The following is a 21,173-nucleotide window of genomic DNA, read 5'->3' as shown; positions in this document are numbered from 1 at the left end:
AAAAAAGGGGAGAGAAAGGAGTGCCCATGGGAACAAGCCCTCATGCCTGAAAGGACAATTTTATTTGAACCTATTAATTTGACACTCAAAGTTAAAAAGATAAAAGCAACATAAAATATGGGGTAAAGGGAAGTTGGTCTTCAAGAATTTGTCTTCAAGTTTTTACTGATAACAATAATCCTTCAAGTCTGGAGCTACTCAAAGACGAATCATGAAAAATAAGAAGAAAACTTTTATTTCAAACAGATTCAGTTGCATGTGTGCTACAGCAAAGGCTGGTTGTAGCAGTTTCCTTTCAAACCTGCACTGATGTATAAATTAGACATTACTTGGGAATGATTAATTTCTGGTAAAATGTAGATTCAATCCAACATTATGCCAATTTTTACATTTACTGTAGACCCTATTTTAGTACTAGAAGTTAAATTTTCATAACCAAAAAATGAAAATAACCTTACAGCTACTCCTAAGGTAATGAACTGTGAAATTAACTCCTCACTATTGCTTTGTAAATATACCCCTAGGTTGTTAAGAGAAATTCCGACTTCCTCCAAATCTGTTATTTAATTCTTCAGTCATCATCTACTGTTGGCTTGATGGTCACTCCTCTTCTTATTTGACCCCAACCAATTAAACTGCAAAATGAAAATAAAAGAAATAATGAATTTTATATCCATTTCATTATCATTACCACATAATCACATGACATAACTAGTTTTACTTGCCTATCTGCTAAATCTAAATGTTTCCAAAACCTGCTCCTTCAGAAAGAAAGCTCACATTATCTTGTTAGACCCAGAGAGATGGGCTCTAGCCAGAAGGAATGATAAGAAAAGCAAACAAAAAGGTGCTAGTATAAATATGCTCATCTTCACTCTTATCAAAATATACCTGCCCCTCAGAACCACTAATGAAGAAATTTCCAGTCTGCCCAAGGAACCATACACAAACCACCTCAGTCTGATTTTTTTTTTTTTAATTTCATTCTCTTTTCCTCTTTGGAAAATGTTTTTGTTTTGTTCTGTTTTGTTTTTTAACCATTCATAGCACTTCAACAGATCACCATGGCTTGCTTTACCATGACTTTAGCTGGTAAAGGAAATTAAGAGAAGTCCTAGAGGACTAGATAATCTATAAACAGATTACTCTCAAGAGCAGAGGGATTTCTGCTCCTTCTCTTTCAATGTCTGCTCTAGTCACTGGTCAGGCCAGACTGCTACCTCAACGGTAGCTTCTAGAACAGAACTTACCTAAGCATGGGTTAAAAACAACAAATCTAAAGAATATAAGGATCATTCAGATGCTTTCATTTCTTTTAACATACTTGCTAATTTTTAAGCAAGGTATAAAATTTCATTTGGGTAGAATCCTCTTACAATATTAGTAGACAGGGACCTCACTGGTGGTCCAGTGGCTAAGACTCTGTGCTCCCAATGCAGGGGGACCGGGTTCGATCCCTGGTCAGGGAACTAGATCCCACATGCTGCAACTAAGAGTTCACGTGCCACAACAAAAGCTCCCGCACGCCACAATGAAGATCCTGTGTGCCACAACTAAGACCTGGCGCAGCCAAATAAATAAATAAATAAATATAAAAAATAGTACACAGACACAAAAAGGTCATTCCTTTCTTTTAAAATACACTGTAAGTCAGTATGTCTATAACAGCAAACAGTATAATCACACAAGAGAGTAAAATCAAGCAGGCATAAATCACCACAAAGCAGAAATGATTTACTTAAAAGAGAACCAAAAGTTTAACTCTGTCTAAATTAGAGAGTAATAATTCATATCTTCTGAACAGTGAATGGTGAGAGACCATCCTGAGGCACTGTACCAGGGAAGCCTTAATAAGGGAGGTAGGTAATGAGAAAAAAAAGCCAAGGGTGACTTGAGTAATTATGGGGACAATCAGGACACAGAACAGTCTAATTTAGAGGGTTTATATGAGACAAAGCAGGAGAAACTTAAAATTCTTTCAAGCAGGCTTCCAGAAAGGTCCTGAATATCAGAAAGTAGTGGGAAGCTACTAAAAATTACTGAGTACAGCATGAAAAAATGTTTAACGAAGATTAATTTTGACTGAGTGCTTAAGTAACAGTGGAAGAGGCGAATTAGGAATCTTTTGCAGTAACTTTTATGTGTGAAATGATGGTGGTATGGGCTATAATGAGGTCACACAGAATAGAAAGGAAACAGCAGATTCAGTAACTAACCAGGAAAAGAGAAGAGAGACAGGAGTCAACAATATGTGCATGTCTCCTAGCTCTATCCACTCGAAGCGCCCCGTAGCAACAGCACCTTAGGAACAACAGGCACACCTAGCACCCATATCTGCATTTCTAGTACCGTTTTCCACTAGAGGAACCAGGGCCTCCTCAGGAGAAATGACCAATTCTACACTGGAGCAGGGGAGAGGTACAAGATGATTCCAGAACATCTTGTGCCACAAAGTGAGGAACTGTCAAAAAACCAAAACCAAAACCAAACCCAATGGGGAAATACTGAGGCTTGCGCAAGTCCCAACCTGTCCATGGGATTGCTATCTGCTTCGTAAAACAAAGCAGAGGGTTTGTCTTCTAAGAAAAGTCATCTTCTCTGAAAAAGCCTCTTATGTAGTTGGCATCTTCCCAAGGTAGGAGGGTAGGGACTGATTCTGGGTTTTCAGTTGAGGTAGAGAAGACAGTGGCTATTACCAGAAAGTCCAGAGTGGGATGTAGTTACCTCCAGAACGCATCACTGCTAACCTAGCCTGGGTTTCATGACAGTCATACAAATGGATTCCTTAATAAGATAATAGCTTTAAAAAAAAGAGGGGAAATGTCAAAAGGACATAGGAGTCACCTAAAGGGTCTCTACTGGACAAATCCTCGACAGTTTGGGCATCAAAATAAATAAGAACAGGTTATCACCTCACACCAGTCAGAATGGGCATCATCAGAAAATCTACAAACAACAAATGCTGGAGAGGGTGTGGAGAAAAGGGAACCCTCTTGCACTGTTGGTGGGAATGTAAATCGATACAGCCACTATGGAGAACAGTATGGCAGTTCCTTAAAAAACTAAAAATAGAACTACCATACGACCCAGCAATCCCACTACTGGGCATATCCCTGAGAAAACCATAATTCAAAAAGAGTCATGTACCAAAATGTTCACTGCAGCACTATTTACAATAGCCCGGACATGGAAGCAACCCAAGTGCCCACTGACAGACGAATGGATAAAGATGTGGTACATATATACAGTGGAATATTACTCAGCCATAAAAAGGAATGAAATTGGGTCATTTGTAGAGACACGGATGGATCTAGAGACTGTCATACAGAGTGAAGTAAGTCAGAAAAACAAATACGTGTATTAACGCATATTTGTGGAACCTAGAAAAACGGTACAGATGAACCGGTTTGCAAGGCAGAAATAGAGACACAGATGGAGAGAACAAACTTGGCGGGGTGGGGAGGTGGTGGTGGGATGAACTGGGAGATTGGGATTGACATATATACACTAATATGTATAAAATGAATAACTAATAAGAACCTGCTGTATAAAAAATAAATAAAATTCAAAAATTCAAAATAAATAAATAAATAAGAACAGTAATGAATCATAACCTACTGAATAAAATAGGATGCCATGAGTGCGTATTATAACTAGATAAGTAAATAACGGGGCAGAAAGAATGACAAATGATAAATGAGGACTGGTGGAGCTGGGGGATGGGGATCACCATTTTGTAAACACTATAATCAAGCTCAGTTCAGACAAAAATCATCAGTGGATGCTAAATCCAGCAGGGTGGGATTTGATGAGGAGCAGGCTATTTGCATAGAGTCGCCCCACAGAACGCTTATTTGCAAGGGTAAAAAAGAGTAACCATATAGTGGAGAAACTGGCTAACACCTTGACTGCATGATCAAAATTAACCTCAACAAGGAGGAATCAGATATCATGTGTCTCTGGCTGTGACTCCCTAAGGAGAGACATCACCACCTACACCAAAGTATTCCAACCAAGAATTCATAACCTGAACCTAATCTTAGGAAATACCAAGTAAGTCCAAACTGAGGAGCAGTCTAGAAAGGAACTACCTTGTATTCTTCAAAATTGCCAATGACAAGACAAAGAAAGGCTGAGGAAGTTCCAGATTAGAGATCAAGAGACATGAAAACTAGGGCTTCCCTGGTGGCGCAGTGGTTGAGAGTCCGCCTGCCGATGCAGGGGACACGGGTTCGTGCCCCGGTCCGGGAAGATCCCACATGCCGCGGAGCAACTAGGCCCATGAGCCATGGCTGCTGAGCCTGCGCGTCCGGAGCCTGAGCTCCGCAATGGGAGAGGCCACAACAGTGAGAGGCCCACATACTGCAAAAAATAAAAAAAAAAAATAAAAAAAATAAAAAAAAAAATAAAAAAAAGAGAGAGACATGAAAACTAAATGCAATGCATGATCCTAGATGGGGGACACAGAGGACATTACTGGAAGAAGTGATAAAACTGGAAAAGACTGTAGATTTCAGTATTTTAACAATGTTAAACTTGTTAAGTGGTTATATAAGAGAATATCCTTGTTTTTAGGAAATATACACCAAAGTATTAAGACATCAAGGGGCAACCTATTCCTCAAACGGTTCAGAAAAAGATAAGGGAGATAGTAAACCTAAGTTCACTGGTTTTCACATAGGTTGTGTCTATCACTCATCAGGCCTAGAAATACAGATTTCTAAGTCATTCGAATAAACAGTTGAGACTTGAAACCACAGTACAGTAACTGTTGCATTCAAGGTAAAGTGTGTTTGTGCATGTGTTAAGAAAACTGATTCTGTCTTTTTTATTAGACACTGACAAAGACTAATAAACTTACCGCCAGTGTTTCTCAACTCTTCGGCTAAGTGCAATTTTTTCTCCTACTTCTGTGCACACAGGATTAGTCAAAACGATTTTGCCCAAATCAGCCTTGACTGCACTAACTCTTCCTCCTGTCGACAGGGATCCTATGTTCACCATAAGCACTTCATTCTTAGACAGCTTTTGCACCTAGGGAAATCAAGGGGGGAAAAATAAACCCCAAAATCAAGAAAATGCTTTCCAAACAACTGCTTATTTTCCTACAACCTTGCCAACAAAAGATGTCAGCAATTTTCCATCTCTGCCACCCTGATCTCAGTAAGACTTTTTAAAAAAACCACATGGATAATAGGAATTATCATGTCACTGTCATACATGACATACTGTTTCCTGTTTTGTTTTACTTTGAACTGACTGCCATACAGAAGTTCTCAATTTTCAGGAAGTCAAGTTTATCTACCTCTTCTTTTTTCTTAATCCCATGTTAACTGAAAAGAAATGAACCTCAAAACTGGTCTTAACTTCACTGTCACTTTTTTTGGAACAGGAATTACAGAAAGCACTTACTTTTGCTGCTTTCTTGTCTCCTTCAGTGCGTACACCTAGAAGCCGTCTAAGCAAGAAATAGGAAATTTCCAGTTCTGTGAAGATCTCAGGTAAAGCTCCAACTGCACCAAGTACCTGCCCCACCATTCTGTCAGCCCGGCACAAAGTGGGGTCAATTTTTGTTCCAACTCCTAATACAAAATAAGATATACATTTTATTGTTCAACATTTTATTTCCTATAAAGCTGTTTACCCAAAAGACTTAGTCAAACAAGTACAGCATATACCTATACATTTTAATACACACTTATATTTTCATACTCATGTATTAGCTACATACATGTGACAAAATACCTGTTTTATATGAAGAAACAGAACTGTAAACTCATGGGTTAGTTGAACATTTGAGAACAGAAAGATTCTCTTGATTTAAATTCTAAGCAAAGGACAAACAGAGCTAAGAGCCTAACTCAAAAATGAGCCTGAATATCCTTAATGAAGGTTGAAAAGATACGAAATTCATAATGAGTAGTTTTCAGGATATTTGCCTGCCATTTCTCCCCTGGAAGGCTGATCAAAAAGATAGCTTAAAGACTTTATATGATTCCTGGGATCCACTTCAAAATATTTTAGCTGTATGTCTTTCAAGCAGAAGAGGGAAGAAGATACAAAGATGAGGCAAGAACAGTAAAGTACTGGGAATTCCTGGCAGTCCAGCGGTTAGGAGTTGGTGCTCTCACTGCCGTGGGCCCAGGTTTCGGGGAACTAATATCCCGCAAACCGCGTAGCGTGGCCAAAGTGAAAAAAAGAGTGGTAAAGTATTAACTGTTGAACCTGGGTGGTGGCTACGTGACCACACATTACACTACATTACACTACATTACACTATTCTCTCTACTTTTATGTTTGAAAAGTTCCATAAGTTAAATTTTAGAAGTCTCCAGAGTTTCCTTGTTTACAAAACAAACAAAAAGGATAAAATTATACACGGTAAACTCCTAATTACAATATACAATAGAAAAATGAATTATATAGCCAAACACCAGAGAACAAAAAGACAAACTCCTTCACCAAATGTTTTCTTCTTTAATCCGTAAGTTATAATACCTCTAATTCTCACTGTATCTTGCCTTTTTCTGGGTATCTGGTAATACACTATTGTATGAGATGAGAAGATCCATAAATTATCTCAGTAATTCCAACATAACGGAAGTTATCTTCTTTAAGTCCCACCTCAGTGTAACTATGATCTGACCTGATTCAGCTGACACTTGTGGGTAACTCTCCATTTGCAAAACATACATTAAAAAAAACAAAAACAGAAACAAAAAAACACCACCACTCTACCCCCAAAACCATGTAGGCTAAAAAAAAAAAGTATAGTTAGGTATTTTAAATGATAGGACATAAAACTTACTTTGTTACTGCTAAAAAGGAGCTACTTTAAAAACTAAACCAAGGGCTTCCCTGGGGGCGCAGTGGTTGAGAGTCCGTCTGCCGACGTGGGGGACACGGGTTCATGTCCCGGTCCGGGAAGATCCCACATGCCACTGAGCGGCTGGGCCCGTGAGCCACGGCCGCTGAGCCTGCGCGTCCGGAGCCTGTGCTCCGCAACGGGAGAGGCCACGACAGTGAGAGGCCCACGTACCGCACAAAAAAAGAAACAAAACTAAACCAAAATTCTACTTTATGTTTATTTTATTTTATTTTTTTTGCAATACGCGGACCTCTCACTGTTGTGGCCTCTCCCGTTGCGGAGCACAGGCTCCGGACGCGCAGGCTCAGCGGCCATGGCTCACGGGCCCAGCCGCTCCACGGCATGTGGGATATTCCCGGACCGGGGCATGAACCCATGTCCCTCGCATCGGCAGGCGGACTCTCAACCACTGCGCCACCAGGGAAGCCCTACTTTATGTTTAAAAATAATTTTTACAAACACATGAAACCATCTTATGACCTAAAATCAACAGCTTAACCACATATGTTCCTCTACCCCATTCAATTCTTAAACATCAAATTAAAAATCTATATCTTTATGAGTAATATGTTTCTCATGAAAAGTACCATGAATATCCACAAATTAAAAACGTAGGGATGAGAGAAAAATCTTTACCAATAAGACCTCCTGGAGCAGCATACTGAAGATCATTATGCTCTGCGAAAAGTGATACAATTTTGGAAAAGATGGGTTTACACATGAGCTTTCCTTCACTATCTTTGGAAACAATACCAGGTCTGACTTCTATCTCCTGGCCCACCTGTAAAAATATACATTAGTGATTAGAATTTGTGGGACAACACGATTTCCATTACATACAAAAAGTCCTAACAGGAAGACCACAAAACTGAAAAGCAATCCTTTCTCTATTTCAAAGATCACTATTTAAAAAAAAAAAGATGTGGGAGAGATCCTCAAAACCAGAACCATCCAAATGTTTCAAACTACCTACCACACAGGCCTATCACCATATAAAATGTGCTCCATGTTCATAGAAGCCTATAAAGTTAGAGGTCAAACACACTCAAAAGATATAATAGTAAACAAAGAAGTCTATATCAAGTACCAGACACCATGAAGAAAAAAATTATTTTTCAATTTGGAGTGTTCATACTATTTTCCTAATTAAGACAAGAGAAAAACAAACAAAATAAAAACACAACAACCAAAACCTAGTTTACCTTTAATACTCCTTTTAGAATACTGCCACCAGCTACACCCCCCTTAAGGTCATCAACTTCACAGCCAGGTTTGTTGACATCAAAGGATCTAATAACTAAAACAAAACAAAACAAATTAAAGCCAATTCTATTCACTTTAACTTCAGAAAAATTTGATTAAGTTAACTTCTCTAAAATAGTAGACACATAAAATTTATACAAGGGGAACTGTGACAAAATCTAATATTATTCCAACTAAGTATACTGCAACCTTAATTACAATGGAAAAAGTGGAAATAACTTAAAAGTTCATTGATAGGAAGCATATTATGGTACACCCATAGTATGGAGTTATTAATAGCTATTATTAATAGCAGTTATTAATAGCAGTTATTAAAAAAGAATGTTAGAGCACATGTAATGATGTGGAAGGATAACCTTCATATATTGTTAAGGAAAAAAGAAAAAACTAGTTATGCATAGTATGATCCCACTTCCACAAACAAAAACTAAAACAAGAAATGTGTATATGTTTATACATGATGATATGAACAAAGAGAAAGGTGCGGGAATAGTACACACCAACTGTTAACTTTGGTTACTTCAGGGCTAAGGGGCGAGGCAGGGAGATTGTAGACCTTTTTCTTCATATACCTCTATATTATATGATTTCTGCATTAAAAATGTAGTTTTAAAACTTCAAAACAACCCTAGGATTGGACTTCCCTGGTGGCGCAGTGGTTAAGAATCCACCCGCGAATGCAGGGGACAAGGGTTCGATCCCTGGTCCGGGAAGATCCCACATGCCACAGAGCAACTAAGCCCGTGCATCACAACTACTGAGCCTGCGCTCTAGAGCCCACGAGCCACAACTACTGAGCTGGCGCGCCTAGAGCCTGTGCTCCGCAATGAGAAGCCTGTGCACTGCAACGAAGAGTAGCCCCGGCTCGCCGCAACTAGAGAAAGCCCACACACAGCAACAAAGACCCAACATAGCCAAAAGATAAATAAATAAATTAATTAATTAATTAAAAACAAAAAATAAAAAACCCCACAACCCTAGAACTACATGACCTGCACTTCAGTCCTGAGAGCGGTGATCATTAACAAGGGGTACACATCACAATCACCCAAGAGAACCCTTCCCACAACACACAGAGGGGGGGCCTGGATGAAGGGAGGGGTTCAAATGTCTGTTTCGAAAAGGCTCCTATATCTATGTAGAAATCACGACTTTAGATGATCAAATTATACCAATATTGGTACTATGAACTTAAATAAGTTGAAAGAGATGAAAATCTTCATTAATGGTACAATGAAATAATTTGTATGGAAATTCTAATATCCTGCTCCTGACTAAAACATAATTCCATACAGAATAATGCATTACTCCATCTCAATCACGTAACATATCACATACCAAGCACAAAAAGACTAAAAGTTCCTTCTGTATTCAAAACTTTCTCTCATCAGTAATGCAATCTAGTACTGCTAATACAATCTCAGAATTAATTGAGTTCAAAAAAAATTTTATGGAGATTGTAATTTATTATCACCTCTGCAGAAATCATTGCTGGTTCCCTTAAAGAGGAATCACCAATGTGGAAAAGATCAGACAAAATCCTATCACTTACCAATAAGTCGGGGTTCTGAAGTAAAGTCTCTTGGAGGTACTGGAATTTTCTTTACTATGTACTCACAGACAACTTCAATATTGTATTTTAGCTGAGCAGAAATTGGAATAATAGGAGCTCCTTCTGCTACTGTACCTGTAAGACAAAATTCAGAAAGATCAAAATTCTTCAGTTTTACAGAACTTGTTCTTTACATATTATAGGAAACAGTTAAGATTACTAAAATAGATGCCTAAACATCCCCAAATGCCAGCAACAGGTAGAAAATGATAATTCTTTTTAGAAAAGTGTCAGTATTCTATGTTTGTTTTTGCTCCTGAAAATGAATACTATTGCATTTAAGGGGAAAAAAAGTCAAAATATATTAATAGATATATTTAATACATCAAAATGATAAAACTGCTCAAAAGAATAAAATACTAACGCTCCTGGGAAAGAGCACGTTACTAGTTGAAAGATTTCTGATAACATGTAATTAACTTCCCAATAAATGTCAAGATAAAATTATAGACTCTGCTAATCAAAGAGTGATGGCATATATAGTATTTGCTCCTTATTAATTAAATGTCAAACAGGCTGGTGAAAGAAACGGACCAAACACAATGAGATTTTAATCAAAATGATTTATTCTTTTTTGTTATGAGAGAACTGGGTGCATAGGAAATCAACCTTTCTAACAAGAAAAACAAGGCTAAGAAAGGATCAAATGTCAATAAGAAGATGTCTTCCCTGAAATGAAAAACACTGCTGTTAGAGGAAAGGAACACTAAAAGATAAAATAAATCACTGTCAGTTTCAATTCTAAAAGTAGCTACTCAGTAAGAACAGTTTAAGACTGAAGTTTTTTTAATGGATTTTTTTTAAAATTAATTAATTTTTTTGGCCACGCCGTGTGGCTTGTGGGATCTTAGTTCCCCGACCAGGGATTGAACCCACTCCCTCGGCAGTGAAAGTGCAGAATCCTAACCACTGGACCACCAGGGAATTCCGAAGACTTAAGGTTTTTTTTTTTTTTTTTTAAATGCTTTTGTTTATTTTACTATCACTGAGGAGGATTCTTATTAGATACTATGGCTTCTTACCTTGTACAAATGCAAGGATCTGTTCATACTGTTCTTTAGCCTGGCTTTCTTTTACCAAATCAATTTTATTTTGTAGAATCAAAATATGCTTCAGTTTCATGATTTCTATAGCAGCCAGGTGTTCAGAAGTCTGGGGCTGAGGACAAGACTCATTACCAGCTAAATAATAAAGAATAAAAAAGATGCATGAGAATTAGCTAGAAATCTTTGTCAGAATAGGCAAATCCATGAGACAGAAGGCACGTTAGTGGTTGCCAGGAACTGAGGGAAAGGGGGATCAGAGTGATTGCTTAATGGGCACCGGGTTTCCTTTTGGGGTGATGAAAATGTTCCAGAACTAGACAGTGCTGACACTTGTAAAACACTGTGAATGTACTTAATATCATTGAATTGTATACTTTAAATGGCTAAAATGCTAAATTTTGTGTTATGTGTATTGTACTACCAAAAAAACACTAGCTGACATCTAAAAAAGGAAACGCTTGAATGCCCTAGCCCTACTCAAGGCAAAAGTCCTGGATCGTTGCCGAGCATCCACCTTTGCCCCTGCTTCATCCACTGTGTCTGGATTCACTGGAGCCTCCTGATCATTTGGCTCTCTTCCCTGGTCCTAAGCCAAAAGCTTGGACTCCACAAGTTTGACATCTCAGGGTCTGCCCTTAGCTTTTGCTCAGGCATAAGGAAGAGCCCTCTGGCTCCGTCTAGTCTTAGAGACGTTCTGGCCCAGTCAAGCTCCCGAGAGGCAGAGAGTAATTAAGGGAAGACACTTAACACAGTCCATGAATTTCAGCTACTATCAGAGGCTACTCCCTAACAAACCGAGGGAAGAACACTAAGAACAACCATTGGTATTATAAAGAAATAGGTATGTTTTTTGGGCACCTTAATGACCATCCTAAGTGATGATGTTCAGGTGTCCTATACTATATCCACTCGGCACACTTTTAAAAATTATATCCCACAGCAACAAAATCTCTTGACAGCTCACATAAAGAAGGCGGCACAACACCAGCCTTGAAAACCCCAATTCATCTAGACTTCAGCACTTATTATGAATGAGATTTGCATCTAAATAAAACCATTATACACCAGTGTTGCAGTAGACAACTCAAAGATGCACACACACAAAAAAATACATGCACTTTTACATGTAAATATAAAACTAATAAATCATTTCATGTGATCTAAGGGGAGAAAATGCACTATTGATTTTTTCAAATATATATATATATACTACCAAAAGAATTCTCATAAGACATCTGCCCTAGGTCTATCTTTAGTATTTTGTGATAGCTGGTAGACAAGGATATCATCCTGGTTGACATGTTAGTTCCCATTTCCGTCACCTTTAGGTACTGGATGTGGCCCTTAAAGGCCTTAGTTTCCCTTTAAATAGTCCATCTTGGATTTGCCCCACAATGATTTGTCCAAACCAGTTCTGACGTATTTACCTATCAACAGAAGAGCTGCATCCATCACTGCGGCACCGTTCAGCATAGTAGCCATCAAAATATCGTGGCCAGGACAGTCAACAAAGGAAACATGTCTAACAATTAAAAAACAGCAATCAGTCCTAAGATCAATCAATACTTCAACATTCGAGTTACAGATTTCCTAAAATTAAATCCCTTTAAATATAGAATATGAATATTACATGTAAGTATGAAATAAGAATATGGAAATAATTCTTATTTCTGTAAAGTCAAGTGGTTACAGGACTTGGTGTTTCTAGACCTTAGAAATAAGATTACCTACTGGCTCAGTTATACTTCAAAAACAAACAAACAAAAAAACTCATAGAAAAAGAGATCAGATTTGTGATTACCAGATCTGCGGTTACCAGAGGTGGGGCATGGAGGGAGGGGGAATCGAATGAAAGCAGTCAAAAGGTACACACTTTCAGTTATAAGATAAGTACTAGAAATATGACGTACAATATGATAAATATAGTTAACACCACTGTTTGTTATACATGAAAGTTGTTAACAGAATAAATCTTAAGAGTTCTCATCATAAGGAAAAAATTTTTCTACTCATTTAAGTTTATACGAGATGATGGATGTTCACTAAACTTATTGTGATCATTTCACGACGTATGTAAGTCAAATCATTATGCTGTATACCTTAAGCTTATACAGTGCTGTATGTCAATTACATCTCAATAAAACTGGAGGGAAAAAATAAAATATGAAAAGAACAACAACAAAAAGTACCTACTGGCTGAGAGTAAAATCACTGCAGATCATTACAAAGCAAATGAAATTAGCTATGTGTAGAAATAACTGGATACAAAAACTCCCAAATCCAATCAAAGTGAATATGGTATAAAGTATATACTGGGAATGTCATTGATTTGAAAGCTAAACCAGTGTTAACAGAATGGGCAGTGCCATCTGAAAAAATTTGCCAAAAACTTCTCTAGCATCTTGAAAAGCCGGAATTGCCCATCTGAAGTGCAGATGGCAGCACCATTTAAACAAAATTATGCTACTCGTTCGGAATCATTATTTTTAATAATTGTATGCTCACACTCACGATCTAAAATAGGGGCAGCAGACTGGCCCACTGCCATAACCACTCATGCACATCATGTCTGCTTTCACAACACAATAGCAGAAATGAGTAGTTGCAAAGAGAATCTATGGCCTGCAAAGCTGAAAATATTTACTATCGGGCCCTTTGCAGGAAAAGTTTGCTGCTATCTGATAAGCGCCACAACTAGGGTGAGGCAAGTGAGCCACTCGCCCTAGGTGCAAAATTTAAGGGGGTGCCCAAAAAAACCCAGTAATCAAGACAAGCAATATTTAAATTTAATATTTAAAAAAATCAAAATTCATGCAAAAAATCTATGATAAAAAAATATCAAAAATTTAAATGAAAACAGGATCAGCAACAATGCCATGCCAAAAGCAAATCAAACAAAAAACCCCAAGTGAGGGCTTCCCTGGTGGCGCAGTGGTTGAGAGTCTGCCTGCCGATGCAGGGGACGCGGGTTCGTGCCCCGGTCAGGGAGGATCCCACATGCCGCGGAGCGGCTGGGCCCGTGAGCCATGGCCGCTGAGCCTGCGCGTCTGGAGCCTGTGCTCCGCAACGGGAGAGGCCACAACAGTGAGAGGCCCGTGTACCACAAAAAAAACAAAAAAAAAAACCCCAAAAAACCCCAAGTGATGATGAAAAGCAAAACACTAGTAGTTTGAGCTGTCGGGGAACTAAGATCCCACACGCTGCACGGTGGGGCCAAATAAATTTTTTTTTAATTTAAAAATAAATAAATAAATAATACTATTTATCTTGATTACCGAGGCCCTTTTGCTTTTCTTTTCTTTTCTTTTTTCTTTTTAAAGCTTCTCCCTCCCCTTAAACTTTGGGCTTCACTCGCCTCTCCCTAGTCCCAGCTGTGCTCCAGTTTACAGTTTCTTTGTGGAATATCCCCAACCCCCATAAACACTGCTGGGTGGATGACAGTATCCTCCAATAAAGAAAAGTATACGCAATCATATTCAGAAAACAGATGGGTAACAAGCCCGTGTATTTAAAAAACGTGATTAAGAATGGCTTTGTTCTCCTCTAAGAAACAGAAACAACATTGTTTAAGAGAAATTTAGGAGGACTGGCAAAAAGAATCCCTTAAATCCAATGAGCTGTGTTTCCCTCCATTTCATTCTGCTTATGTGATACTTTTTCTTTGGAGAACTTACATGTACATCTCTTAATGTAGGTTTAAATACCTGACTTTTCAAATTATTGTCATTATGGACAATAAAAACAAAATAATGCAAACATAAAGCCATTCAACAATTAGGTTCACTGTTTAAAATCTCAGTTAAATATTTCAAAAAGCACAAATCACACAACAACAAAATATGAACTGTAAAGTGTTTTTAGCAGACAAGAGGTCACCTGACTAATTTGAAGTTCCCTTTGGTCCCTGGAATATCGGTAGGAAACTCATCGGGTGTACTACTTCCACAGGATCTATAACATTCTGGCCGAGGACAACTTGGGTCGTCAAGTTTATAAATCTAAAAGTTCCAATGAAAAAAAGACTTGGATTTGTTATCTGCCCATTCAACAATTAAAGTTAGTTTCTAATTTCACTGTACACAGCTCACCTTAGCATTAGCATAGCCAAGTTTGATGGTAATGTTTCTTTCTAGTTCATTTTTGAACCTGACAGTGTGAACTCCAGAAATAGCTTTTACAACCGTAGACTTCCCATGAGCTACATGACCAATTGTACCTATAGACAAAGTACAAAAAATTAATCCATGTGCACTCAGTTACACAACATATTTTTTCAGTTTTAGAGTAGAAAACCCAAAGCCAAAACTCACTGTAAACATCAATGTAAAACTAATAGTGACTTCAATTTCTCCTCCTACACATCCTTGATTACAAAAAACTTACTCTGATACAGGACTGAGGAGAACTTTCCATGTAACCGACAACCTTGTTTTAAACCATACTCAGCATAATAAAAGCTATCCATCTTATGTTTTTACTCACAGAAAAGAATGCCTTCATTTAAAATAAACACTTGGTAAAAAGTACATGAAATCTTGTATATCAAGAAACTTTCCAGCATTTTCAGAGTGAAGTAAATAGGTATGAGGAGCCGTCACACAACAAAAAGGAATCCATGAAAACAAGAAAACAACTCAGGTATCATTACGGTAATGCTGTCAAGGGTAGCACATATCTTATAAGTTTTTAACAGCCTCATGGTAGAGCCTTACTTTTAACTAGGCTTTACTGTGTTGTTTGTGCAGACTCTCAAATACCCCAAATTTACAATCAGTCAACATAACTTCTTCTCTAAAGTTCTACGTGCCAATTAAGAAAAAAAATTATCTAGTTAATATCAAACAAAACTTCCGCAAACTCTGCCCTTGCAATAACCCTGTGTGGCAAGTACAGTCGCATTTCCCCCTCTTCTTTAAAATGCTGCATGACTACAATCACCTTATGCTATTAAACTTTTCTTATGTATTTATCGCTTCTTCTCACCTAGTCTGTAAGCTAGGCACGGGCAACATGGGCTTCCCAAAAATATCTAGCAGGTGCTTGGCTCGCAAGAGCTGAACATCTATTTATTGAATTATCTGCATCTTCATGTAATTCAGGTAATCACACAAAGAGAGAGGTTAAAATTAGTGGCCGGAGATCAATTAAGTCACGTCTCCAAGTTATTCTTATCTTACCTATATTAATTGTGGCCTGTCTGCTGATAACTTCATGTGAAAGTGGCGTCAACTTGGTAACATCCTGCAATCGAACATTTTTATTTTAAATCGCTGTACGGAAGACAAATCACAACTCTGACTTTACATTTGCTACCTACAGCTCTCTACCATTTGAATAACCCTCTTCTACTTCTAAAGCGCTTTTTCTGTATAAGCAACCTTGGACTCTGTTGACTGGGAAGCCCTAAAAGTCCTTCATCGTTACACACTGCCTATGGGAGATGTGGAAGCTTGAGGTCCCCCAACCTTGAGAGCATTAGCACGAGGACAGTGTAGATACTCCCTTCCCAGACCTTCCGAACTGAAAAGCCTTAATGACACTTAACACTGTGACTTTCCAGCCGAATCATTCGGGAGGCTCGGGGTCCCACGACCGCATAGCCTCATTCCCAGCTCGCATACTAGCAGAGGCGCATAGGGCGGCCCGAGCACGACTTAGGGCGCCGGGCCCCGGCTCTACCGCCTAACCCATGCTCCCGACAGCCCGGCACTGCCTCGTCTCAAAACCTCCCGGCAGGCCCGGTCATCCCCACTCCTGAGCTCCTTCAGCATCCTGCCAGAGCGATGACTTACCAAAGTGTTGAGATCTTGCCGAGAAAGGTGCGGCTGCCCTAAAGTCACACCAGCCTCACCCCCCGCCATCTTGCCCGGAGAGGAAGGAAGTCGTCCGGGTGGCTGCCTGACCGTTCGCAAGCCCCCTTGTGCAGGGCTGGGCAGCGGAGGCGGGAGGGCCGACTAGAGCTCAGGCCTGGGAGAGGAGGATGGCCGGTGCAGCGAAGGCCTCACTGCTTGGACTTTTCTCCCCATGGGTTTGTACAGTGCCTGCCGGCAGGCTGACTAAAAAACACAAGGCCAGTTTCAGGATCTATTCGCAGCAGACCTGTGGCATTTTTGTGCAGGCAACGGTGAGGGCAGCCCTAAAAAAGGCCCCTTGCTAGGCAGGCGATGCAACCGACGCGCGCGCTGGGGAGGGTGGAGCCATTTCCGTTTCCCGTGGGGAGGGCCGAAAGAATTTCCCGAAACCTGGGATTCTTATCTGGGGTGTGAGGATAGACACTGGGAATGTCCTTCTTTACCGATTTCTATAATTTAGTAAGGCGAGATCAGCTCCGGGTCCGGCCGGGGCCCTTGGCCGGAAAGTGGCCGCGCACCGAGCTGGCGGTGGGGAGGGCGCCCTCACGCGGAGGTTCCCCGGCCCAGGGAGGGCAAAAGCAAAGTCTCTAACTTGTTCTCGGAGGGAGGTTTCTAGAGCCAGGGAGGTGGTCCATGGTGGCCCTAATGGAGCTAGCACTGGATAGAAGTTAGGTGTCGTGAGAGCGCCCCAATATTTTTTTTAAGCCGATCCGAATTTCCATCTCTATTTTCTTTACTCTTTCTTGTTTCTAAATATTCAATGTGCTTTTTCTGCAGCTAATGAAAAGTGAAGGTCTTCAAATGTCATGTTTGAGAGTACAGATAGTATTCAGTGGAAATTGGGAATCATCAAATATGTTTTTTTATCCCAAGAACATAAAACAATCTGTACATACATATTTTTTGTAAATCTTAAATGTAAGAAAATATAGTTAAAAATCACCTGCTCTGAAATCAAATGTAAAATTATTCTTTGGGGATTTGTTTTTTAAAACAGTGAAAAAAGCGAAGAGTAGTGAATATACTAAAGATATTTATAATCTCTGACTTATTTTAATATACTTGGAATTTTGTTTCTGGTAAGAGCTATTGCTTTCCTGTTTGACTTCCTGATTTTCAGTAAAATGTGCATATAATAACAACAAACTGTATATTCTGTATGAAAAAAACAAATCCGAGAAAACCCACTTCTTCACTGGAACGATTACCAATAAATCGGTATTTTAAAATTTAAAGATTTTTGAGACTTTATTAACCCATTTTTCGTCGTGTTAAAAAGCATTACAGTAAGTTTCATTTTCTCTGCATGCATTTCTACACTTTAGAAATTTTCTATCATGTACAGGTCTTCATTTCTAGCCAGAAAAAATGTAAGGAGAAATGAGTATTTCAGTTACCTGTGGTCATTGAATACTTAAGCAAGATTAAAATTAATATATGTTTTCTATCTGAGAGAAATACCATATGATACCACATATGCGGAATCTAAAATATGACAAATGAACTTATCTACGAAACAGAATCACAGACAGAACAGACTTCTGGTTGCCAAGGGGGAGGGGGATTCAGGGAGGGATGGATTGGGAGTTTGGGATTAGCAGATGCAAACAATTACATATAGGATGGATAAACAACAAGGTCCTACTGTATAGCACAGGGAACTATATTCAACATCCTGTGGTAAACCATAATGGAAAGGAATATGAAAAAGAATGTATATATATGTATAACAATCACTTTGCTGTACAGCAGAAATTAACACATTGTAAATCAACTATACTTCAATAAAATAAACATTTTGTAAACATATATATATGTTTACATATATAAAACATATATATATTTATATATATATATGTTTTCTATCACACAAGTTTTGGGTACAACAGTTAACCTAAAACAGGAAGTTACATTTCAATAAATGCATTCATTGGTTAAGTGATGGTAAAAACTGTACAATATATTGTATTTGGGTGGAGGCATTTAATTCCTAAATTTGAACAAATTTAACTTCTAAATTTATAAGTTCCTAAATTTCAAATTTATCTTACATTCTAAATAGTTATACTGTACCAGCCAATTCAGAAAACCCATTGAGGTAATAAAGATGTGGAATTAGTGGTGATGGTTACACAACTGCAAATATACTAAAAAACAGTGAATTGTACTGTTTAAAAGGGTGAATCTTATGGTATGTGAATTATATCTCAATAAAAAACATAAAATTTGTTGGTAATAGTATATAATATGCTTCACTGTCAGAAACTTTTATTGGAAGTAGAAATGTCACTGAAAATAATGCTATTAATAATAGTATTAACATTGGCTCCAACTTGGGGAATTCCCTGGCGGTCCAGTGGTTAGGATTCATTGCTTTCACGGCCGGGGCCTGGGTTCAATCCCTGGTCGGGGAATTAAGATCCCACAAGCTGCAAGGCACGAGAAGAAAAAAAAAAAAGTATACAATTCAATGCTTTTAAGTAAATTTACAGAGTTGTGCAACCATCACCACAATCCAGATTTTGAACATTTCCATCACCCCAAAGAGATCCCTCATGTCAATCCCATTTGCAGTCAATCCCTGGATCCATCTCTGGCCCCAGGCAACCACTAGTGGTCTTTCTCTATATATAGATTTGCCTTTTCTGGACATTTTATATAAATGGAATTATACAATATGTGGTCTTTTGCTTCTGGCTTCTCTCACTTAGCATAATGATTTTGAGGTTCATCCATGTTGTAGCATCTATCAGTAGTAGTTCATGCCTTTCTATTGCTGAATATAATTCCATTTTATGGACATACCGCTTTTGTTGATCCATTCACCAGTTGATGGATATTGGGATTGTTTCCACTTTTTGGGTGTTGTGAATAATATTGCTATGAACATTTGTGTACAAGTTTTTATGAGAACATATTTTCCTTTATGTTGGTAAATATCTACTTGTGCATTTGCTGAGTCCTATGGTAAATCTATGTTTAACATCTTGAGGAACAGCCAAATTTTTCCAAAGTGGCTGCACCATTTTACATTCCCAGCAGCAACATATGAGAGCTCCAGTTTCTCCACACCCTTACCAATGCTTGATATTGTCTCTTCTTTTTATTGTAGACATTCTAGTAGATGTGGTTTTAATTTGCATTTCTCTAATGACTATGTTGAACATCTTTTCATGTACTTAATAACCATTCATATCTCTTCTTTGGTAAAATATCTATTTAAACCCATTTTAAAATTAGGTTGTTTATCTTATTATTGAGTTGCAAGAGTTCTTTATATATTCTGGATACAAGTCTTCATCAGATGCATGATTTGCAAATGTTTTCTCCCAGTCTGTAGCTTGTCTTTTCATTTTCTTAATGGTATCTGTGAAGAACAAAAGTTTCTACCTTTGATGAAGTCCAATTTATTTCTTCTTTTATGAATCTTGCTTTCGGTGTCAAATTTAAGAACACTTTGCCTAACCCAAGGACACAAAGATTTACTCTTATGTTTTCTTTTGTTTTAATTTATTTATTTATTTATTTTTATTTGTGGCTGCATTGGGTCTTCGTTGCTGTGCACGCGCTTTCTCTAGCTGTGGCGAGCAGGGGCTACTCTTCTGTGCGGTGCGTGGCTTCTCACTGCGGTGGCTTGTCTTGTTGCAGAGCACGTGCTCTAGGCGCGCGGGCTTCAGTAGTTGTGGCTCATGGGCTCTAGAAAGCAGGCTCAGTAGTTGTGGCACACACAGTCTTAGTTGCTCCACAGCATATGTGATCTTCCTGGACCAGGGCTCGAACCTGTGTCCCCTGCATTGGCAGGTGGATCCTTAACCATTGTGCCACCAGGGAAGTCACCTACTCCTATGTTTTCTTCTTAAAGGTTTATGGTTTCAGCTCTTACCTTTTGGGTCTGTGATCTATTTTGTGTATAGTGTGAGCTAAGGGTTTAACTCCATATTTTTGCATGTAGTTATCCAATTGGACCAGCACTATATATTGAAAAGACAATCCTTTTCCTATGGAATTGCCTTGGCACCTTTGTCAAAAATAAATTGACCAAGGACCTCCCGGGTGGTCCAGTGGCTAAGCCTCTGTGCTCCCAATGCAGGGGGCCCGGGTTTGATCCCTGGTTGGGGAACTAGATCCCACATGCCGCAACTAAGAATTCGCACACCGCAACTAAAAAAAAAAAAAAAAAAAAAAAAGATCCCGCATGCCATAACGAAGATCCTGCATGCCGCAACTAAGACCCAGCACAGCCAAATAAATATTTTTGAAAAGAAATTGACCATATAAATGTTTATTTCTGGACTCTCTATTCTGTTCCATTGATCTACATGTCTATCCTTATGCCAGTACCACAATGTCTTGATTTCTATAGTTTTATAGTACATTTTGAATTTGGAATGTGTAAGTCCTTTAACTATGTTCTTTTTCAAAACTGGTTTGGCTCTTCTAGAGCCTTTGTATTTCCATATAAATTTCAGGATCAGCTTGTCAATTTCTGCAATTAAGCCTGCTGGGTTTTTTTTTTTTTTTTTTTTTGCTGT

General features: G+C 38.6%; 1 protein-coding gene across 1 annotated transcript; it reads right to left on the bottom strand.

The window, feature by feature from the left end:
* Nucleotides 1-219: 219 nt before the first annotated feature.
* EIF2S3 (eukaryotic translation initiation factor 2 subunit gamma) lies at nt 220-16,791 on the bottom strand. Its single transcript, XM_082610584.1, has 12 exons — nt 16,582-16,791; nt 15,967-16,030; nt 14,878-15,005; nt 14,666-14,787; nt 12,217-12,311; nt 10,766-10,924; nt 9,684-9,818; nt 8,071-8,165; nt 7,505-7,649; nt 5,413-5,582; nt 4,862-5,034; nt 220-635 (listed from the first exon to the last, which is right to left on the bottom strand). Exons 1-12 carry the CDS (start codon nt 16,648-16,650, stop codon nt 572-574), a joined length of 1,419 nt encoding a protein of 472 aa, XP_082466710.1. The 5' UTR covers nt 16,651-16,791; the 3' UTR covers nt 220-571.
* Nucleotides 16,792-21,173: the final 4,382 nt, after the last annotated feature.

Source organism: Mesoplodon mirus, assembly GCF_964341445.2.
Source record: "Mesoplodon mirus genome assembly, chromosome: X".
NCBI classification, from domain to species: domain Eukaryota; kingdom Metazoa; phylum Chordata; class Mammalia; order Artiodactyla; family Ziphiidae; genus Mesoplodon; species Mesoplodon mirus.
This window is presented reverse-complemented; position numbering and strand designations above follow the sequence as displayed.